Source organism: Schistocerca piceifrons, chromosome 2, assembly GCF_021461385.2.
Source record: "Schistocerca piceifrons isolate TAMUIC-IGC-003096 chromosome 2, iqSchPice1.1, whole genome shotgun sequence".
Taxonomy (NCBI): Eukaryota; Metazoa; Arthropoda; class Insecta; order Orthoptera; family Acrididae; genus Schistocerca; species Schistocerca piceifrons.
In genome coordinates this window covers 922,062,356-922,086,985 of record NC_060139.1, presented here as the reverse complement: position 1 = coordinate 922,086,985, position 24,630 = coordinate 922,062,356, and the positions used below count along the sequence as shown (strand labels likewise).

The window sequence follows — 24,630 nt, the reverse complement described above, 5'->3', positions numbered from 1 at the left end:
AGACTTTCAACTACTTAAACCTAACTAAGCTAAGGAGAGGCAGGACTCGAACATGTGACCGTAGCATCGGCGCGGTTCCGGACTGAAGCGCCTAGAATCACTCGGCCACAGCGGCCGGGGCTGTTTCTTCACACCGGAAATCTTGTTATTCCATTCACTCCGCCATCCCCCATTGGAATCGGACTTTTTCTTTTGTGGCAGCTGTATTTGCTTCACATAGTCGGTGAAGGACTGGACGTGATGAAAGGTCAGAAAGTAGTAAGGCGGGAATGAAAATTTGTACCGGACCGGGGACTCGAACATGGATTTCCCGCTTTACTTGAGAGGTAGCCTTAATCACTTTGGCTGCCTGTGCACAACTCACGGCCACACCCAGACTTCCATATGTCGTCGTTCCCGCATCACGGCCTGTAGTTGTAAACACATTATGTATTTCTCGTTCAGGAAAGGACATTTTAACTGAAAGTTACTGCTTGATACTGGTGGTTAAATACGATATTGCAGTGCATTTGTTGTTAAGAAGAACGATGCAATGGCCGTGAGTCGTGCACGAATAGACAAAGGGATTAAGGTGACCGATCGCGTGAAGTGGCAAATCCGGGTTAGAATCCCGGTCCAGCACAAATTTCCAGTGCTGTCATTCCTTTATAAAGCTGATAATTGTTCGTATTTGAAATGGCGAATACTATCATTATTTCATAACGGCTGTAGTCGCCGCAGTGCCTGTTCTGAACGAACATTGCATCGTTGTTCTTAACAACACAGGCAGTCCAATGTAGTATTTATCCTCTGCAACCGTGCAAGGACTTTCAATGAAAATATCTTCCACTGTATAGCATACATAAGGTGCACGATTAGAGGTTCTGAGGCAGGAACGACTCCATATGGGAGTTTGGGTCGCTCTGTGAGTCGCTCACAAATAGCCAAAGCCAGACTGTGGACTTGTGGAGCCGACTGGCCCTCTTCTGTCGAAGAATTGGGGATTCGGTTTTTTTATTTGGCTTAATGTTGCAAGTCAGTAATTTCAATTTATTACAGGAGTGCGCACCAGATTATTTTGTTACAATTTCTGCCTTTATGGCATTTTGAATTTATTTTTCTTTTTTACATGAAGATCCTTGTGAGAAGTGTGAAATAAACTTCAAACATGTTGTGTTTTCTGTTTATAAAAATAAGAAAAAATATCTTGGTATAACACTTACCAGAAAAAAAGAAACTGCGGTTATGTTGACTTCTTGTGTGAAGAGGAAATGCATTTAGAGTCCTGTTCGGCGAAATTTTTCACTTGTCGCATTCTCTCTTATACAGTTGACAGTTGTTTGTATTCACAATTGAGAATACATTTCACACAGATCAGTTTGATTACTTCAAACCGACTTTGGAACGTCTATTGTACGAAAGACCATTCGTTGCATTAAGTTATAACACCATCAATGGTAGCACTTTTGTCTGATTCTTGTTTGCTTACGAAAGTGTCGTGTGCGTACACGTTTTCCAGGGAATCCCAGTTATTTCCAGGTATTTGGCACTAATGATTTTTGTCTAACAGCACTGTTTCTCATAGCACTACAGCACGACATACATATTAACCAAACATCAGACAAAAATGCAACCACTAACGTATTAAACGCATAAACTGGGATGCATATAGCAAAATAAATAACTATTTTTTGTTGGTTGCAAAGACGGCTGTCAGTGCCTTTAACAATTGTAAAACGAATACAGACTCTACAGACAAATGTACACTGTGTGATCAAAAGTATCCGGACACCTCCGAAAACATACGGTTTTAATATTAGGCGCACTGTGCTGCCACCTACTGCAAGTAGTCCATATCAGTAATCATTAGACATCGTGAGAGAGCAGAATGGGACGCTCCGCGGAACTCACGGACCTCGAACGTGGTCAGGTGATTGGGTGTCACTTGTGTCACACGAGTGTACGCGAGATTTCCACCCTCCTAAATATCCTAGGGCCACTGTTTCCGATGTGATAGTGAACTGGAAACGCGAAGGGGCACCTACAGCACAAAAGCGTACAGGCCGACCTCGTCTGTTGACTGACAAGAGACCGCCGACGGATGAAGAGGATCGTAGTGTGTAATAGTCAGACATCTATCCAAACCATCACACAGGAATTGCAAACTGCATCAGGATCCACTGCAAGTACTATGACAGTTAGGCAGGAGGTGAGAAAACTTGCATTTCATGGTCGAGTGGCTGCTCATAAGCCACACATCACGCCAGTAAAGGCCAAATGACGCCTCGCTTGGCGTAAGGAGGCCCAACACTGGACGATTGAACAGTTGAAAAACGTTATGTGAAGTGACGAATCACGGTACACAATGTGGCGATCCGATGGTAGAGCGTGGGTATGGCGAATGCCCAGCAAAGGTCATCTGCCTGCGTGTGTAGTGCCTACGGAAGGTTCGGAGGCGGTGGTGTTATGGTGTGGTCGTGTTTCTCCTGGAGGGGGCTTGCGCCCCTTGTTGTTTTGCGTGGCACTATCGCAGCACAAGCCTTCACTGATGTTTTAAGCATCTTCTTGCTTCCCACTGTTGAAGAGAAATTCGGGAATGGCGATTATTCGTTCAACACGATTGAGCACCTGTTCATAATGGACGGCCTGTGGCGGAGTGTTTACACGACAATAACATCCGTTTTATTGACTGGCCTGCACAGAGTCCTGAACTGTATCCTATAGAACACCTTTGGGATCTTTTGGAATACCGACTTCGCGCCAGGCTTCATGGACCAACATCGATACCTCTCCTCAGTGTAGCACTCCTCGAGGAATGATGAATGGGCTGCCATTCCCCAAGAAACCTTCCAGCACCTGACTGAACGAGAGTGGAAGCTGTCATCATGGCTATGGGTGGGCCAACATCGTATTGAATTCGAGCATTACCGATGGAGGGCGTCACGAACTTGTAAGTCATTTTCAGCCAGGTGTCCGGATAGTTTTGATCACACAGTGTATGAAGAATTTGAATGACTTTGAATTGGCGGCCAGTGTGGGAATAAATCATTGCAGGAACAAGTTAAAAGCAAAGTACTTCAGGAAACTGATTTAAGCTACACAAGTTATTTCTATAATGATACACAGAATATATTCTAACTAGTTTATGTGGTTACCAACGGCCTTGCCGCAGTGGTAACAACAGTTACCGCCAATCACCTAAGTTAAGCGCTATCGGGCTTGGCTAGCAGTTGGATGGGTCACCGTCTGCGTCTGCCGAGTACTGCTGCAGAGAGAGGTGCACTCAGCCCTTGTGAGACCAGTTGAGGAGCGACACCGCGGACGAAAACTGACAACGACCAGGATAGCGGTGTGCTGATCACATGCCACTCCGTGTCCGCATCCGGTGACGCCTAAAGCCGTCGGCACACGGACCGTGCTGTCGAACGTTAACATTGAGCGTGACAAGTTCAACGTGCTGTTAAATGCTCAGGAGCGATGCGACTTGTGTATACGGTACGTGGGGCCCAACGTGGATACGCGATCGCAACGCAGTCCAGCGGCAGTTGAGGGATGTTTCTAGTTCGTAAATCACACTGTTTACTTATCGGGCGCGCGTAAAATTCCCACGTTAGCTCTATTAAAACGCACATTTCCTACATCGTTCACGAAAAGGAAAGTAGCATGTCAAGTCAAATAAGGACACAGGCTTACAAACAGTTCCATTACAAACAGTGCGGTACAAATTTGGAATATTTCTCCGCATAAGATAAAATTATTTCGTCATTCCCACATTTTAGTGAAACCCCAAGGTCAGTTCCTACCAAGTAGCAGAATCTTTGCAACATGTGAAGTACGAAGCGGAAAAGAAAAAGGAGAAAATATCTTTATACAAGTAGCGCAAGCTGTTCTGTAGACTACGCCAATCGAGCAAAGTCACCCCCTCAAAGAAAGGTGAATTTATATTTACATAACATCAAATATTATTGTATTTACTTATATTAAACTAATAATAAAGTATCAGAACCTAATAAAGCGCAAAGATTAGGAAAAAAAAATTTGGAAGTGTGATGACGCGAACCGCCGCCCCAACAAACAACTCAAAACAGGACAGTGACGCTACTCATTACACTTTTTTTCTTTTTTTTATCTCATTTTGTTCGTTGTATCTGCTCGGGGCGGACGTCGCAAGACACCCATTTTTAGTTCGTCGTTGATCCATCAACTCAGTTTTTTTTTATTACAGAGGTCAGCTAACTCTCTGACCAAACACGCTGATCTAACAACACAACCTTCGCAACTAATCATATTTTGTTACCGCTCGATGAAAACCTTAATCGAAGATATATTACTAATTGAAATTTAATTATAACAAATTGTACCAGAACAATGCGTTTTGGGTGTATCTTCAGTGTGTCGCTGCCTTCAAATAGCCAACTCTCACAATAGGCAAGTTACAATAGTTCTTTTGCAACGAATATGATGTTTCTCTTTATTTTATTGGAACGAATCACACAGTTAACAACTGGTTTCCCAGTGATTCTAAATTTGCTGGTGCTCAGGAACGGCATATATACATATAGGCTCGAAATGAATGCCAATATGGCGCCTCACAAGTCTGTACTGAAGGGAGACAGCGTGTGTGTGACGTATGTGGCTTTGTGCCATCTCATTGGTCAACGCTCAGACGCACGCTCAGAATATCTGACACGCCAGATATTGCTCTGCACGTGCGGAAAGACTGCCGAACGTGCTATTCCACGCTATGACGTCAGAAACTGGGCACGCTCAACGCTCAACGTTCGGACGCACGGTCCGTGTGCCGACGGCTTAAGGGGGTGAGGACTATACGACGGCGGGCGATACCGTTGGACCTTCGAGGCCTGTTCGGACGGTGTATTAGTTCATATCCTTAGGGAGTTTCTGAGAGAAAGTAGTCGTGGGCTGCCCCTATCCAGTTTGCTTTGAGAGCGAGCACTGGACGTACTTGCGTGGTGTGTGAGGCCCAGGTCCTGCAGCATGGAGGCGGCCATGTCGGCCTTCTGGCGAGCGCCCTCGTAGCGGCTGGTGTCGAGCCCGGCAGGCAGCGAGCGGTAGGGCTCGGTGACGCACAGCGCGCCCAGGTTCTCCGTCGCCACGTCGTGCACCACCTGCAGCGCCGCCTCCGCTCTAGCCTGCAACACAAAGCACTTGTTTCACCAACTGCGACACAATCGCGCGTAGAAACAGTGATCCAATACTGTAAAATGCTTTTTTATTCCAGTCTCTGATCACAAATGCATCCTAAAGTGATAGGACATGGTGTGAAAAAGATCTGAAGATGGTCATTACAGACTGAAACCGGTCGTCGTCTAAAGAATTCATTTGCGATCAGAGACTGGAATAAAAAAGAATTTTACAAAACACTTGTATGTTGTATGTTAACCGGGGACCTAGAAACTACGGAAAGGCTCCGACCCCGCCGCAGCCGCAGTGGTCCACAACCCCACGACGACTACCGCAGTCTACACCACCCCTCCGCCGCCCCACATCGAACCCAGGGTTATTGTGAGGTTCGGCCCCCGGTAGACCCCCCACCAGGGAACGTCTCACACCAGACGAGTGTAACCACTATGTTTGCGTGGCATGGTAATGGTGATGTACGCGTACGTGGAGAACTTGTCTGCGCTGCAATCGCCGACATAGTGTAGCTGAGGTGGAATAAGGGGAACCAGCCCGCAATCGCCGAGGCGGATGGTACATCGCCAGAAACCATCCACAGACTGGCCGGCTCACCGGACCTCGACACATGTCCGCCGGGCGGATTCGTGCCGGGGACCAGGCGCTCCTTCCCGCTCCGGAAAGCCGTGAGTTAGAACGCTCGGCTAACCGGACGGGCACGCAAAGCACATACTAAGTCAACGCGTAGCGGCTGGTGTAGAGTCTGCTGGGCAGCGATCAGTAGCGCACGGTGATGCACAGTGCAGCAAAGTTCTCCATCATCACATCATACACTATCGTGTCAATCACTGCAATACAAGGGGTGTTCTAAGTTACCACATAGGGGCTGGTGGCGAGTTTGGCCGGCAGCGATCAGTAGGGCGCGCTGCTATGTAACATTACTGCATGCAGTAATCAATAGTACTCAGTGACGCACAGCACATCAAAGTTCTCTATCGCCACACAGTGCTCTGCCTAGAGTGCCATCTGCACTCTAACCTACAACACACAGTACCGTCAGTCGTCCAATAAATACATAAAGTTTCCATTCAGTCCCTTGTTGACCAGTCTTATGGGGCAGTTGGAAAGAGCAAAACGAAAGCCGAAGTCTTAAATTTCACGTTCAAGAAATCGTTCACACAGGAGAAACCCACAAACATACCGTTATTTGACCATTGCACGAATTCCCGTATGGACGACGTAGAAATAAGCATCTCTGGCATAGAGAAACAACTGAAGCAAATATATCTCCAGGTCAGATGGAGTCCTAATTCGGCCCTACAAAGAGTAATCTGCGAACATTGGCCTCTTACTTAGCTTGTATTTATTGCCAATCTTTCGCCCAGCACAAAGTTCCAAGTGACTGGAAAAAAACGCAGGTGAGCAAAGAGTAGAAGAACGGAGCCGTGCGCGGGATTAGCCGAGCGGTCTGGGGCGCTGCAGTCATGGACTGTGCGGCTGGTCCCGGCGGAGGTTTGTGTCTTCCCTCGGGCATGGGTGTTTGTGTTTGTCCTTAGGATAATTTAGGTTAAATAGTGTCTAAGCTTAGGGACGGATGACCTTAGTAGTTAAGTCCCATAAAATTTCACACACATTTGAACATTTGAACGGAGCCGCAGAATTACAGACCAATAGCTTAACTTCGCTTTCCTCAGAATCCCTGAAAATATTCTGAGTTGGAAGACAGTAAACTTTCTTGAAACAGAGAAGCGTTTGTCCATGAATCAGCTTGGTTTCAGAAAGCGTCATTCGTGTAAGACTCGACTTGCCCTTTTCTCACATGATAGACTTTGAACTATGGACGAATATTATTTCTAGGTTTCCGGAAAGCATTTGACTCGTTGTCCCATTGCAGGCTGTTAACGAAGGTACGAGTACATGGAATAAGTTCACAGATAAGCTAGTGTCTCGAAGACTTCTTAAGTATGTTGCCCTCGAGCCGGCCGGAGGGGCCGAGCGGTTCTAGGCGCTTCAGTCCGGAAGCGCCCGACCGCTACGTCGCTGGTTCGAATCCTGCCTCGGGCATGGATGTGCATGATGTCCTTAGGTTAGTTAGGTTTAAGTAGTTCTAAGTTCTAGGGGACTGATGACCTCAGATGTTAAGTCATTTTTTTGTTGTCCTCGACGGTGAACGTTGATCAGAGACAAGGGTATCGTCAGGTGTACTCCACCGAAGCGTGGTAGGACTGCTGTTGTTCTCTAGATATGTAAATGGTTTGGCGGACGGGGTAGGCAGCAATCTGGGGTTGTTTGCTGATGATGCTGCCGTATAGAGTAAGGTGTCGAAGTTGAGTGACTGTTGGAAGATACAAGACGACTTAAGCAAAATATCCAGCTGGTAGGATGAATGGCAGCTAGTTATCAATGTGGAAAAATGTAAGATAATGCGAATGGGTAGGAAGAACAAACCTACGATGTTCGGTTACGGTATTAATAGTCTGCTGCCTGATCCAGACAAGTCGTTTAAATATCTGGGCGTAGAGTTGGAAAGCGATATGAAATGGAACAATCATGTGACACCTGTGATAGAGAAGACGAATGGTCGACATTAGTTTATTGAGAGAATTATCGGAAAGAATGGTTCACCTGTAAAAGAGGGCTACTCTTGAGTACTGCTCGCGTGTTTGGGATACGCACCAGGTCGGATTGAAGGAAGACATCGAAGCAGCTCAGAGGGTGGGGGGGGGCTGCTATACTTGATACCAGTAGGTTCGAATAACATGTAAGTTTTACGGAGATGCTTCGGGAACTCAAACGGGAATCCCTGGGAGAATTTCTTTTCCAGAAACGCTATTGAGAAAGCTTAGAGAATCGGCATTTGAAGCCGACTGCCGAATCATTTTACTGCCGCCAACATACATTAAGGACCACAAAGGTAAGATTCGAGAAATTGGGACATAGCGCTCCCTCGTTGCCTCACTCTTTTTAGTACTGGAAGAGGAAAGGAAAGGACTACAGTATACCCTCCGCCACGCACCGTGAAGTGGCTTGCGGATTTCTGTGTGGATATAGATGTAGAAATATGTCAACAGAATGACGGTATTAGCGTCATACGGCGGCTAATGCAATAAGGAGAAGCATAGTTAGCATACAGATACAGAGCTCCACCTTGACTGTTTCAGAGCAGAGTGTGAAAGTTCCATTCCAGTGACATTTATTGATTTTTAAGTAAGGATTCTTCATTTCAACTCGGAAACTTCAAGATTCCAACTGTATCATTTATGGTTGTGTGTCTTTCACACGTAGTTAGATACTGAAGCACCTAAAAAAATTGTATAGGCATACGTTTTCAAATACGGAGATATGTAAACAAGTAGAATACGGCGCTGCGGTCGGCAATGCCTGTTTAAGACAACAAGTGTCCGGAGTAGTTGTTAGATCGGTTTCTGCTGCTATGATGCCGACTTATCAAAATTTAAGTGAATCTGAACGTGGTGTTATAGTCGGCGCACGAGTGATGGAACACGGCATTTCGGAGGTAGCGATGAAGTGGGGATTTTCCCTTACGACCATTTCACGAGTGTACTGTGAATATCAGGAATCCGGTAAAATATCAAATGTTCGACACTGCTGCGACCGGAAAACGATCCTGCAAGAACGGGACCAACGACGACTGAAGAGAATCGTTCAACGCGATAGAAGTGCAACCCTTCCGCAAATTGCTGCAGGTTTCAGTGCTGGGCCATCAACAAGTGTCAGCATGAGAACCATTCAACGAAACAGCATCGATATGGGCTTTCGGAGCCGAAGGCCAACTCGTGTACCCTTGATGGTTTCACGATACAAAGCTTTACGCCTCGCGTGGGACCGTCAACATAGACATTGGACAATTGATGTCTGGAAACATGCTGCCTGGTCAGACAAGTCTCGTTTCGAGTTGTATCGAGCGGATGGACGCGTACAGGTGTAGAGATTACCTCATGAATCCATGGACCCTGCATGTCAGCAGGAAACTATTGAAGCTGGTGGAGGCTCTGTAATGGTGTGGGGCGTGTGCATTTGGGGTGATATGGGACCTCTGATCCTGTCTGACCACCTGCAACTATTCATGTTCAGTGTGCATTCCGACGGACTTGGGAAATCCCAGGAGGACAATGCCAGACTCCACAGGTCCACAATTGCGACAGACTGGCTCCAGGAACAGTCGTCTGAGTTTAAACATTTCCACTGCCCGCCAAACTCCCCAGACATGAACATTATTGAGCTTATCTTGGATGCCTTACAACGTGCTGTCCGAAGAGGTCTCCACCCCCTCGTACTCTTAAGGATTTGTGGATAACCCTGCAGGATTCGTGGTGTCAATTTCCTCCAGCACTACTTCAGACATTAGTCGAGCCCATTCCACGTCGTGTTGCGGCACTTCTGCGTCCTCGCAGGGGCCCTACACGATATTAGGCAGGTGTAACAGTTTCTTTGGCTCTTCAGCGTATTTTGCTTAGCAATACTTTAGGCACCCAGGAAAATGTTTTTCGTGTATGATGAGTGTCACGATGTGAGGCTGCCATGAAAAACACTGAATGCCAAACTGACTGGCAATTTGAGAGTTCGAGTTTATAGTCAAGGGCAAACATGGAGCTGTAAGAGCGTGACAATACGAATTATTCACAACACGTATTCAATACAGTGTACGCCGAGTATCCAAAAATCTGCACTAGTGCTACCAAACGACTGACTTCAGAGACTGCATGATCCAACAATGATTTGACCCTCGACTGCAAACAACACTTCATCCCACATAAAACAGTCTGCCAGGAATTCCGATCATGTAGTTTCTTCAATGTTAGCACTGTGTATGTACAGTGCATTTTTTTTATCTCAAAAATAGTATTATCATCCATGCTGCGCTACAAATACTTTCTCTTCTCCGGTCACATTCCATTATCCTTTCTTTTTCTTCCTAATTCTTGTCCCTTTCTCTACTTGAGGACTTTCCCTACTCTGTCCCCTTTTCGTATTTCTGTCTAATCCTCTTTCCATTTCTGTTAAATTCCTCTGTATATTTTCCATTTCTAGTTTCTCTTTCAGCTGTCTAAAGCCCATTTTTGTATTTGGAATAGTATTGTAAGTATAGTTTCTCTTCTCCTATAATTTTCTTTATTCTTTATTTTTCCACTTTTTTGCCGTTTCACTACCTCAGTTGCTTTCTCTAAACGATTGATTCCTCTGTGTCTCTAATTCTTCCTCTTTCGTACATTGTTAATTCATGTGTATAGTTTTGAATTTGCTACCTCTTCTTCAGTCTCCAACACATCTCATCCTTAATTTTTTCCCTTGCTTTTTTGTGTCTGTTTCTGTTTCCCTATCACTTTTTCATTTGCTGCTTCATATCCTTATCCTAGATTTTGCTGCTCCTTTTTCCCTAGTGTTTCCCTAAAATGTTTATGGCTTCCCCTTTCCCCACCAACCCTTTCCCTTCTTCCCTTCCCTACCTCCATCATTCATCTTACTCTTTCCCCTTTATTTACCCCTTTAACTTTCTCTACACTTCCCTTTTCACTACTCTTCCCTTTTTCCTCCTCCTTTCCCCTTTTCATTACTCTTTTTTGAAGTCTCCATTCCTACCCATTTCCCTATCTCTATCCTTTCCCTGCTCTTTCCCTTTTTCTACTCCTGCCCTTTCTAGACTCCTTCCATTTTCCCTGCTCTTTCCCCTTAAACTTCTGCTCTCACTTTCTACTCTCTTTCCCCTGAACCACTACTGCTAGCACTTCCACTACTCCTTTCCATTTCACTACTCCTTCCACCTTTCCTATTCTCTCATTATCGCTAATCTTTCGCTATTCCTAGCCCTTCCCATACTCTTTTCCCTTTAGCTATTTCTTTCCCCTTTCAATTCTCCTCCCCGCGTGTTGGTTGTATACAGAATCGCCCCACGAGTAGTTGCTGTTAATTTCGCCTTGGTGGAATGTTAACAAGCTTCTTTAAATCCTCCGTTTCAACACTGGAGTTTAAAAGGAGACACCTAACATGAAGGAGCGGTCACTACCCGTCAACGTTGCAGAGAAGACGTGAACTCCGGTGACAGAGCGTGTTGTCGCGTGACCGTGGCATGTTGGGTACGCTGGCGACGTGTGCGGGGTCGGATGTGTGGACCCTTGCCATCGGAGGTCGTGTACTGCCTGTTCGAGCATAATTGCAAGTTAAGTTCGTGGACTAGCCGCCTTACACGGGTCCGTCATATCTGTTTTGTTCTAATGATATTCCAGGACACTTTTGTTTAAATTTTTTTAAAATTCCTCCAAGTTTGTAAATTTCTTTTATTGCCATTAATCGTGTGTTTGCTGAGACCTGTTTAATTTTTTAATGGCGGTGTCGGTAGCTTCACTACCTCACTGTACTTTATTAGCAAAGTTCTGTATTTACTTTAGTAGCCTGTTTACTAATGTTCTTTATATTTTTTAAATTGTTGTATTGCTATAAATTACTTTGATTAGCGTTAGCGGCGTGTTTTAAAAGTAGTTTATTGCCGTACTGCTAGCTTCTGTGTTTAAAAAAAAATTAAATTGTTGTATTGCTATAAATTACATGATTGCCGTTAGCGGCGTGTTTAAAAGGCTGTTTATTGCCGTACTGCTAGTTTCTGTAAGATACGAATAAAACATTTGTGAAAATCTCAACTCGACAGTAAACTACTAGAAATTCGGCCCCGTTTCCCAACTTTTGCTGTAGCTTGTAGTAACCGTAACCACTGTGTGTGTCACCATGTATGACAGTTCTGCTAAAGCGGAGTTACTAAACACAGCCTTCCGAAATTCCTTCACCAAAAAAGACGAGATAAATAATCCAGAATTCGAATCAAGAACAGTTGACAACATGACTTAGAAGTAGATGCCCTCGGTGTAATGAAGCAGCTTAAATCGCTAAATAAAAGCAAGTCTTCCGGTCCAGACTGTTTACAAATTAGGTTTCTTACATAGTACGCTGATGTAATAGCTCCATACCTAACAATCGTATACGACCGCTTGCTCGGCGAAAGATTCATAGCCGGCCGCGGTGGTCTAGCGGTTCTAGGCGCTCAGTCCAGAACCGCGCGACTGCTACGGTCGCAGGTTCGAATCCTGCCTCGGGCATGGATGTGTGTGATGTCCTTAGGTTAGTTAGGTTTAAGTAGTTCTAAGTTCTAGGGGACTGATGACCACAGATGTTAAGTCCCATAGTGCTCAGAGCCATTTGAACCATTTTGAAAGATACATACTCAAAGATTGGAAAGTTGCGGAGGTTACACCAATATTCAAGAAAGACGATAGTAGTAATCCACTAAGTTACAGGCCTGTAACCATCAAAGTTGATATGCAGCAGGATTCAGGAACGTCTGCTGTGTTCAGACACTATGAATTATCTCGAAGAGTGCGGTATATTGACACACAGTGAACACGGATTTAGAAAACATCCTTCTTGTGAAACACAACTAGCTGTTTACTCATACGAAGTGTTGACTGCTATTGACAAAGGATTTAAAATCGATTCCGTATTTCTAGATTTTCAAAATGCTTTTGTCCCTGACGTCACAAGCGGCTTGTAATTAAATTGCGTATGGAATATCGTCTCAGTTATGCGACTGGATTCGTGACTTCCTGAGTCGGAAAGTCATCGAGTAAAGCAGAAGTGATTCCTGGCGTTCTCCAAGGTAGTGTTCCCTACCTATATAGACGATTTAGGAGACAATCTGAGCAGCCGTCTTAGGATGTCGATGCAGATGTAAATAATTAAGTTCGTAACGAACTTAATTACACGTGAATCCTATTGACACATGGGAAATGTTTTGCTTATGTGTTGATTCTGCATTCCATCAGTGCAAAGTTGTTTTATATTTGACAATTTCTTAAATACTTATTCGTGTTCCATAGAGCATGAGTGTTGCAGTGTTCGTCCTAACCTCATAACTGGTAAGTACATTGCCTGAAGAAGGCAGGAAAGGCAGAAGAAAACATAACATCATTTACGACTAAATTTATGCTTTGTACTACATTTATACTTGATACTACCATTACCGAAGTAAGTGTGATTTCGTTCTTTCAGTTACAACAAGGCGAAAATTAAGTACTTTGTTTTGCTCAGTTTTTGAGCCTGTGGTTATCAGACTTAATGGAACGGCAATAACCGGAAACGAATAGTTGGATTTGATGATATATTGTCTATAATTTGATAGGATTATTTGCCCACGTAAAAATGCTTCGGTATCAAAATTGCTACAGGTGAATGCAACTCTGACAATGGCAAATTGAGTAGATGAAAAAAAATAAAGCAAATTGCACACACTGATGCAGATAATTCCTTCGATTTATTGCGTAATCACTCAAACAATTAACAATAAGCTTTTACATTTTGCGCTATTATTAATTCACGTTCAGTCCAGAACAATAGGAATTCATGCATCGGTATTTACAGTAATCTGAAATTCCATTTCGAAGGTCGCTGGAATATTTATGGAACACGAACGGCTGCAAGGGGTGAGCTGTTGGCGAACAGTGCTAGAGCTTCAACGAGGTGAGGAAGTAATTATATTACAGAACAGGAAATAATTTTTCTCAGAATTATGGCGACTGTAATGACATATCGATAAGCCACGGTACGGGTACGGTACTCAGAGCATATATTGCTAACAATCAACGTAGACAAAATTAAAATGTGATACAAAAATATAGTGTGGACGGAGAATTAATCAGCTACACGTGACGTTAATATATAGGCTAAAACATTACCAGTCAAACCTCGATAATAAATTAAAATGGAGTCAACGAATAGATGAACTGATAAAGAATCTCGGTTCAGCGTTTTTTGCCCTTACTGTGTCGACCGTAACTACGAGACTATTGACTTGTTTTGCATACTTTTAACTCCCTACTGCTATACGGAATTGTCTACTGGGACACTGCCCCTGAAGTACAGAAGCTATTTATCAGCAAAAGCGACCAGTAAGAATATAGTGTGAAGTAGATAACTGTATTTCTTGCAGTAACCTTTCTGAAAGATTTCGAATTCTAACACTGATTTCGCAATACGTTTACTCCTGGATTGTTATGGTTTCTGACAAAAAAAAAAAATGCTGGTCAAATGTGTTGCACGCAGTCAAAACAGTGGGCACAGAAAGTAATTTTCACTAGAATTTGCCTCCGAATGTAGGGTTCGGAATGGAGTTACGTACTGTCGTGCAAAAGCAGTAATAAAGGGCTCATGTAACACATAAAAAAATTGGAATTCTCAACAGATTCAAAAGAAAATCGAAAGCATACATCATTAATCACTCATTCTACAAGCTACGTTAATATCTAGAATTAAAAGTGTACTTAAGTGGCAGATCGCAGTCTTCGTTGAAAGGCAACATGAAAAGTAGCTAGGTACCGTAAACAGGATATACTTTCTTTGAGATACACCAGTGCAGTCAAATAAATGTGAAACTACAAATAGGAAATAAGAGAGAGCTGCTTCAAAAATTGAGGAGACAGCAGCTTTTTTCCAAAACAGCAGTTTTCTTTTTAATTGACATGCGTCAGAACATGAGTGGTATCAACCAGATAATGACTTAATTAAATTTAGTCGTCAAAGTATGAATGGCATCAACCCGATTAGTATTAGTTCATTTTTAATGCAGTCTAAGATGAAGTTTCTGTGATTTTCTCGTCTCCACATCTCCGAAGGCTTCCCGTCTTGAAGCGGACTATAGGACAAGATGAATTGATGACTGTGTTAATTAGTTAGTTAATTGACATATCTGAACTATTCAGTAGAGTGCACTGAGATTCGCCTAATGCAAAGAAGTTAGGGTATCATTTCGACTACTTTATTAACAATCATTTATGTAATAGTGAAGCAGTCACCACTACCTAAGATAAGTGTAGTTCACTCCTTTCATAATCTGTCCATCTCATTTTTCACTGTTATCGGTTGTTTCCAGTAAATGAAGGGAACAATGACAGTAAAGGAAAGATGTATCTTCCAATCGATGACGATGCTATTGGGTTAAAAGTCCGGTTCGAGAAGGACAGGGAAGGGAAACAATTGTGGCTTCTGGTAGAAACTGTCCTGGCATTCGGGTAATCAGAATTGGGGAAAACACAGAACTTCTGAATCTGGATGATCGGATATGGATTTGAAAACTAATCCACCCGAATGTGAGTCGCTCGCAATGAGACTGATGCGACCAGAGGAAGCAGACTCCACAGGATGAAATCTTATACTTATTTCACTGGACCTAAACGTTTTGGGGGACACAAGTTTCCAGTTTCCACTTTTATGTTGTTGAATACTAGAAGGTTAGGGCGGTACACCTGCGTAATATAGTGTACGGCCCCCGCGAGAACGCAGAAGTGCCGCAGCATGACGTAGCATGGACTCGACTAATGTCTGAAGTAGTGCTGGAGGGAACGGACACCATTAATCCTGCAGGGCCTTCCATAAATCCGTAGGAATACAAAGGGGTGGAGATCTCTTCTCAACAGCAAGTTACAATCCATCTCAGGTTTGCTCAATAATGTTCATTTCTGAGGAGTTTCCTTGCCAGTGAAAGTGTTTAAGCTCGGGAGAGTGTGTTTTGAGCCACCTCGTAGCAATTATGGAGGTGTGCAGCGTCGCATTGTCCTGCTGGAATTGCCTAAGTCCGTCGGAATGCACAATGGACATGAATGGATACAGGTGATCAGACAGGATGCTTACGTACGTATCATCTGTCAGAGTTATACCTAGACCTATCAGGGGACCCATATCACTCTAACTGTACACTCGCCACGCCATTACAGAGCCTCCACCAGCTTGAACAGTCCCCTGCTCACATGCAGGGTTCATTGACTCATGAAGTTGTCTCCGTACTTCTACAAGTCCATCTGTTCGATACAATTTGAAACGAAACTCGTCCGACCAGACAGTATGCTTCGGGGCCAGGCGAGGCGTAAAGCTTTGTGTGGTGCAGTCATCACGTGTACACGACAGAGTCTTCGGCTCCGAAAACCTATATCGAAGATGTTTCGTCGACTGGCTCGGACGCTGACACTTATTGATGCCCAGCATTGAAATCTGTAGCAATCTGCTGAAGGCTTGCACTTCTGCCACGTTGAACGATTCTCTTCTGTCGTCGTTGGTCCCGTTCTTGCAGGACCATTTTCCGGCCGCAGCGATGTCGGAGATTCGATGGTTTATCGGATTCCTGATATCGACGGTACACTCGTGAAATGGTCGTACGGGAAAATCCCCACTACATCGCTACCTCGGAGATGCTATATCCCATCGCTCTGGGCCGACTATAACACCGCGTTCAAACTCACTTGAATTTTGATAAGCTGCCATTATAACAGCCAGACATTTGTTGTCTTATACAGGTGTTGACGACCCCAGCGCCGTATTCAGCCTGCATACATATCTCCGATTTGAATACGCTTGCCTATACCAGTTTCTTTGGCACTTCAGTGTATTTTCTAACACTTAAATTTGTATTCGCTGTTAACCACCTTCCCTTTTTCAGATACTGCTATTGCTAAACCTGCTTCATATATCTTCTCTGCTTCGGTCATCATCAGTAATTTTAATACCCAAAAACCAAACATGACATACTATTTTTAATGTCTCGTTTCTTGATTTAACTTTCTCATCATTGCCTGATTTAATGCAACTGTATTTTATTATCTTATTTTTCCTTTCAACTTCCTTTTTACAACTTCCTTTACAGAAAGTAACCACTCCGTTCCATCGGTCCACCACGTCCTGCGACGTCTCTGACAGAATTACAGTACCATTAGCAACCCAAAAACGTTAGATTCTTTACGTTGCGTCGATGGAACTTACTCAGGGTAAGATAGAATAACGCCGCGTGGAGGTTAAAAGCCTATGTCACTCCCTTATGAACTAAAGTCTTCCTTTCACGTCGTTCGAGTTGTATAGCTGCAGTCAATTGTGAACAACGTTCCGTTCCTGTATTTAATCCCTGATAATTTCAGAATATTAGTGTATATCTCTAAATCTGCAGTTCCAGTGAACGTTGGCTTCCTTTCCGGTTAGTCGTAGCGACCCAAGACCTCGCTTGGTCCCACATTTCTTCGCAACCGAAACAGATAGTTCCCGAGAATGGTGTGCAACAGTACGTCCTTTCTTTTCCATATAATTCGTGCCAGTAGTTCCAACACTCTTTATTATACATAGTTCGGTGATGGATAAAAAAAATCCTCTGAGTCGTTAGGCCATATCATATTCTTCTCCAGGTTTCTCTACTGTCCTACATTCTTACCCCCTCTGGAGAAACCTTCTTCAGGATTCCACTAATGTTCCTGCATGGCTGAATACTGTCGAAAGAAGGCGTAGCGTTCACTTGTAAAAGGCTATCTCTCCGCACATTTTCGGAGAAGTATGATTACTGGGTAAAAGTCAACCGGCTGCTATTGGTGAATTGTCATCATTGCATAAAATGCTGAACCTGAGTGATACTGAGGCAACTCCTGCATGTTTGTGGGGTTATCCTTTGCGTCTGACCGCATACTCCTCGGAAGAAGTTTTTAAGGATCACGTTTATAAGTCAATGAAGATAAAAGGCTTCTTCCGGCGTACAAGGGATATGCCTGATCTGTTGACGTATGGTTGTGGTAAGACATATCTGCATCTACATCCACATATTCCATAAGGCACTGTATGGTTCGCAGCGGAGGGTACCTTGTACCACTACTTGTCATTTTCTTTCCTGTTCCACTAGCAAATAAACCGAGGGGAAAGCTACTATCTACACGCCTCCATAAGAGACATAATTTCTCTCTGTCTTCCTGGCCTTTATGCGAAATGTAGGTTGGTGGCAGTAGAATCGTTCTGCAGTCAGCTACAAGCTGAAGTTTCATAATAGTGTTCCTTGAAAAGAACGACGTCTTTCCTCATGAGATTCCCATTTCAACTCTCGGAGCATTTCCGTAATACTTACGTGTTATTCGAACCTACCGGTAACAAATCTGTCAGTCGGCCTCTGAATTGCTGCGATGTCTTCCTTCGATCTGACCTGGTGTGGATCCTAAACACCCGAGAAGCACTCAAGAGCAGGTAGCCTAACGTACTATATGGGGTATCCTTTACAGATGAAACATACTTACCAAAAATTCTCCAAATAAACCGGAGCCGACCATTCGCCTTCCCTACAGCGATTCTCATATGCCCGTTCCTTTTCATTACGCTTTGCATCATTTCGCCCAGATATTTAAACGACAAGACTGTGTCAAGCAGGAAACTCCAGTGATGGCAGGTCACTAAATTGTTGGAGAATTAAAGAATGTATTTTTATGGAATTTTCTCTCGAAACGATCTTTCTAACAGTCTTTAGCAAGTCGAGAGTATTTTGAAATTAGTTTTCGTAAAAATTTTAGCGTGCCTTTAAAAATAAACGTCACAGGTTTGTCAAAATAGAATACATTTATGTGGGAAAATTTAATGATTTTCTGTACGATGAAATTACAAACAAACAAAAACAATGTACAGCTGGAAGATTTTTATCAAGTAATTCCATTTCTCAGAAAAAGCGCAGGAAAATAAGTGAATTCATCTTTCGACTGTGTCCATTCATCCAGGGACACCAGTGGAAATCCTAGGGCAATCGAAAAGTCGTGCAGTAAAGATATTTGAAGAAGTATTGACACAGCCAACGAAGCAAGTTACCGACGGTTCGACGGCCGCGATAGCCTGTGACACTACCCTACCAAGAAGTAGGAAATCTGACGCAGTGGATTCCCGCTCGACACGGTGATGGAGCGCCCGACATTTCGCTGCCACCGCTACCGTCACGCACCGGACACGACTGTTCCACAGACAATGGCTACCGTGCGGTTGTTGGTTCTTTTAACGAGAGAGAGCTGAAGCACCAAACCGTGACCCATTCCATTAAAATTCAGTGCTTCGACTCGCCATTTTCTGCAGATAGGAATCTTCGGATCGTTCCCCAAAACATTCGCTGACCTGTATGTTCGGCAAGCACGAATCACGTTAGCGCTACAATACCAGTGTTGAACATAGCTAGTGACCTCTATCCGTGTCCCAGTTGCTGGATGCTTATTTAACGGCTTTCAGGAGCTACAAAATCTTTATTTATAATACTGAAAATAATTACTGAGCAAATTTAAAAGTCTAAAATGTTATCGTGATCTACTCATTAAGCGGGGACGTAGGCAAAACTGGTCAAAAATGATAAAAAAAATTGCCACCAGATAGTTCTGTAGCATGTCAAAAATACTGTCTCCAATATTCACAGATTAATTCGAACTACAAATGATAAAAAAGCTGTCTTGTTTCAATCACTGCGCAGCGCCACGCCCTCTTTTCTAGAGGACACTCTTCTTATTTGCGATATTTTATTACTTCCTGCTATTATAAAAGCATCGGAAGAGTATAGAACGCTGTGGACCCGTTTACGTCGTGTTATCTTTGCCTTCCGCTACCTATCTTTGGCAGCTGTTATTGTCTGTGGTATAGAAATATAAACATTTCAGTTCTGCTGTTAGTGTGAGAACTACGACTGTGTTCATGCTTTTTTGTATGATTTACCATTTAAAAAGCCAAAATATAGTGGTAAAGTGTTTAAGAAAGTGGCTAAAGCTCGCCATTTACGTGTGAAAAAACAGTTTATACGAAAAGAGTCAACATAATTCAGCGGAAGATAATTGTGAAGCTAGGACGACGAGCAATTCACAGAAGAAACTTGGAACTGATGTAGAGTTTCAGTCTACTAAAGACGAAGTGAATAGTGTTTTTGGGATAATTGATTTATTAGTTACGTGTTCTATTATTAGAAATTCGTGAGCATGTGCTAACTGTGGCACTAAATATTTAAGATTATCTGACAGCAGTGACACAGAGGGTATTATGTGTAATATGCACTTGTCTTGTGACAGCTGTCAAACTGATATTCAATTCAAAACATCAGCTGCTAAGAATTGGGTGTATGAAGCCAACATAAGATTCTACTATGGGATGAGATGTGTTGATGTTGGAAGGGATGGTAGCAATTTGTTTTATGCAATAATGAATATGCCGTAATCAACACTAAACAGTCATCTTCTGAACGCCTTGGAAACAGAATATAATAGCAGTTTGTCAGCAACAATGAAACAGGCAGTTTTGTTTAACAAAGACATTCAGACAGAAGTAAATGACCATTTGCCTTCCACAGATCTATGTGTTTCAAGTGATAGCACATGGATGAAAAGGGGCCACACCTCCTTACACGGTGTTTCATCAGTTATAAGCGCTGACACAGGGAAAGTTTTGGATTTGCTGGTGATGTCTGAACATTGCTCTATCTGTGCATAGAGGAAGTTGTTAGACAATAAGGAAGAAGAGAGACAATGGCAAACAAAACACAAAATAATTATGCTGGTTCTAGTGGTGGTATGGAGCCAGTAGGAATGTAATTAATATTTCATCGGAGCAACATGAGGCATGGAATTAGATATGTGAAATATCTTGGTTGTGGAGATTCTAGTGCTTTCAAATCTGCTGTAGAAAGCAAGCCATATGAAAATGGATGCAACATTGAAAATCTAGAGTGTGTGGGGCACATACAGAAGAGGATGGGCAGGAGACTTTTGAAACTGAAACGAGAACAAGAAGGTGTAAAACTCAAAGATAGAACGCCACTAGGTGGGCCGCAGCGTCAGACTAACAAAGACATCCACAATTTGCAAATATATGATGGCAAAGCATTAAGGCAAAACACTGGAGATTTGAAGCCAATGCAGAAGGCAGTGTGGGCAAAATATTTTCACAAGTTGTAGACTGATGAGAAGCCGGTACATGAATTGTGTGGTATATCCTGGTGCAAATATAAGCAGGCAAAAGCAGAAAACAAAACCTGTTCACAGAAACACAGACTTCCTGAACAGTCTTAAACACCATGAAGCAAATATTCCAATTTCTATCTCATCCAGATTTGTTAAAGAAATGAAACCTTGGTGGAACACAAAACAGTCTCATTTGGAAGAGATGCTCAAAAACAACATTTAGCTCACCTACTGTTGTTAAAATTGCCACATATGATGCATGTCTGGGGTTTAATGATGGTAACATTGGAAGATTAAGGGCCCTTACTGGACTAGGATTTGTTGCAGGTTGCTTCACCGAGAAGCTATTGAAGTAGAAATATACCGCACGTGTTGCACGTTCTGAACTGTCTGTGAAAGATATAGCCAAAAGGGCAGGCCAGAAACATCAGATAAAAAGGAAACAGCTAAACGAGAAGTAAGAAGACCAAATGTTTGGTTATGGTCAACATTAATGTACTAGTTTATGGTGTAGATAATTATGAAATCTTTTATGTGCATTTTCCGGAACTTTCATTTTTCAGTGTGTAGAGGACATTTTCCCCTGAACCATTGGAGATAGAAAAGTGAAATTTTCTGCAGACTTTTTTTGTAGTATAACATAACTTCCTGTGGTACAAATTTTTTCTAAGTGTATTTATTTACTTTTCTGTGAAATTGAAATTGCTTTGATTCATACGCATAATTTTTTAAAATAAATTGTAAGAGCAGTAAAACTGATATTAAAAAACTGTTCCAAACGTTTTCTTATCTGATTACTAAAAATTGCCTACCACAATACGAAAGGTGTAAGTTAAGTAATTTTTGTCAAAATCTTCCTTGCGTGTTAGCATGTGTTGCGAAAATTTCCAACAATGCCATGATCAAATTGTTTGAGAAAAAATTGAAAATATTCCTGTATGTAGCCCATAACATAATTACCTCACGTGCAAAATTTGGTTCTATTATCTTTCAAACACCAAAAACTGTGTTCGATTATGTAAACATCTCCATTTTCTCCTGCGTCCCCCCCCCCCCTGAGGAGATATAATATTACGTTAGAGATGAGGGCAGTAAGTTATGTATTAAATTTTAAACTGTGTATAGAAGTTGATTCCGCGATGATGTTTCAAACTTTCAGGGTCTATGGAGAATGATAAACGTATCAGTTTGGACCCTAGCACAGAAAAGACCGATTCGAAAGTTATAAGCGAAAATCTACTCGATTTCCACCTTAGCCCTACGAAGTACCCCAACACCCGAACCCTGATCATGACGTACAGAATATTAGCTGAATACTCTCCAATGCCATCAGATAATTTCCCTACTAATGGACTTGTAACGGCGCACGTAACTTCTTCTCAGAGAGACTGAAAATTCTATCTACAGTACAGCATTATGAATTCTGTTTACCCGTACAATTTTCATAAGCTGCTACATTTACAACAGTTGTTCAAAATGCTGTCCCCCAGCGCCAGCGCAGGGAGGCATCGCTGCACAAAATTCTTGGGTACCTGTTGTAATATCGACGGTGTTGTCTGAATAGTGTCGCAGAAGCGACAATACTTGCCAGGCGATCATCTTGGTGCTCGACAAGCATCTCGCACACAAGACTTTTCACGTGGCCTCACCAGGAGAAATCAATTGGAATGACGTCAGGTGAACGTTCTGGCCTTGGAACAGGACCTCCTCTACCTATCCACTTCTCAAGGAATGGCTGAACCAGGTTTTTATAAACCCTCAGTCCAAAGTGAGATAGGGCACTATCATGCTGGAACCAAGTCCGTTGACAAAGAACGAGGGTGATATGTTGCAGGAACCTGTTTAGTGGCATTTAAGTGTGCACAAGAGGAAATGGGGTTAGCACGTAAACAATGACTACGGCTTGTAACACCATAGCTCTACTGCTCTACTGATTTATTTTGCCTTTTGTTTTATTTAATGTTATATCGTTGAGTTTCTGTAAATGTTGTTGGATTGAATCCATACCATGAGAGTGTTTATTCTTTTCTCTGTTATAAACTTTGATGTCTTTTAGAATGTGGGATGTTTGACCTATGTAATATGTACGATATGAGCAAATGATATGTTTGTCTTTCTCACTTAATGTCTTTGGTTATCTTTGAGACTGAGTAATTTTGGTTAAATAATTTTTTGTAGAAATACCAATATTTGCAAATGTTCTGTTTTAATTAATATGTTTGGCTGTTGTTATGTAATTGCTCACCTTCACTTAGGGTTCTTAGTTATTTTGTATGTAAAGGGTATTATGGTTCCCCCCCCCCCCCCCCCCCCCCCCCCCCGGGAACGGAACTGTGTAGCGCGCGCAAATTATGGTTGGCCTAGGTAGAAAAGGTGGAACCAAGAGTCAGTCGGGGATGAGCTATCAAACTATCAGCTGCTCATGTAAAAGTTGGGTATTGTGCTGGTTCCGAGAGAGGCTTTTCCTGACGCTTTCCAATGCCTCGGATGGATGGATAAAGAGCTGGAACTATTCTGGAATGGGTATCTATATCGCCACCAAGAAATGACACAGTCCAACAATTCTACCTGCAAATACACCTACCAACATGCAATCGCCATCACATTGCGCAATCACTGTAATGGAACACTATAGTAATGTACAGTGAAGAATCAACTCATTGGATGTTTCAGTGTGCACAAATATAAGGTAACTTATACTCGAACTCTTATACCTACCTTGATTTCTTATCCCTAGTCACGCAACCACTTAGGGTCCTTCCCATGCTAAAGTGATTACCGAGTATCCTTATTAAAAGAACATTAAAGCTCAGGGTTTTAGCAGAACTGAGTAATATAGTGAATATTGCTTGCTGAAAATAATTTTTCTATTAAAACTGCTTATTAAAATTTTGTTGCCAACTTCTAAAGTGAAAGTTCTCAAAACTGAGGCTTACAAAGTTTTCGTTAGTAAGTGATCACAGTTCAGTCTGTTGAAAACCAACCAAAGGTGAGCTATTGTCTTATAACCACATCAAGTTGTGTTCTACTGCAGTAAGAGTTGAGAACTAATACTGTTGAAGGTTACATGTTCATACTTGTTAAGGGCTTGTTTCTTTATTGTACTGAAAGTGTGTTTAGTATGCTCTGCTACAGTGGTCAAGATTAAGTGCCCCCTCCACTGAAAGTAGTTCAAAGTTACTTAATTATAGCAAGTTTCAATTACTCTTCCTATTCAAGTGAACTTCTGTACAATATTGGACTATTGTGCTCATGTTAGATAACGATTAATAGAAAAACCACTATCTATGAAAACAATAATTTCTTTATTCAAAAGACAGTGAGAAGTAATCTGTTAGTGAATTCCATTTAATTTTCATCCTAAATAAAAAGGTATTTAGCTAAGAGAGACTTAACCTATGACCAGTTTATAATTTTGCAGTGAAATACATTTACATTTTTTTGTGAGATAGGAAAATGTTTGAAAAGTAATATCGCACTTATGCCCAATTCTCTCTCTGGTGAAACAGGATTTATCCGTAAAAATGCAGAAGCAGGAAAACGAGGATCGTCTGTAAAAAAAAAAAAAAAAAAAAAAGTCGTCTGTAAGACGTAGCAAGGGGCCTGGCTGAACACGACACGAGGTGCGAAGTCAGTTGGAAACATATCGTGCGCTTTCTGCGGATGGTAGGGGCGTAGCTGCATTTTCCGTAATACTCGCCATACAGTACTCTGCGAAACATTCATTTCAAGTGCAACT

General features: G+C 42.6%; 1 protein-coding gene across 1 annotated transcript in view; it reads right to left on the bottom strand.

The window, feature by feature from the left end:
* LOC124775981 (probable G-protein coupled receptor CG31760) overlaps positions 1 to 24,630 on the bottom strand; it is a 440,811-nt gene that overhangs the window by 340,179 nt on the left and 76,002 nt on the right. The window contains exon 2 of the mRNA XM_047250822.1: positions 4,946 to 5,132. Coding sequence (XP_047106778.1) covers positions 4,946 to 5,132 — 187 coding nt within the window. The remainder of the gene's footprint in view (positions 1 to 4,945; positions 5,133 to 24,630) is intronic.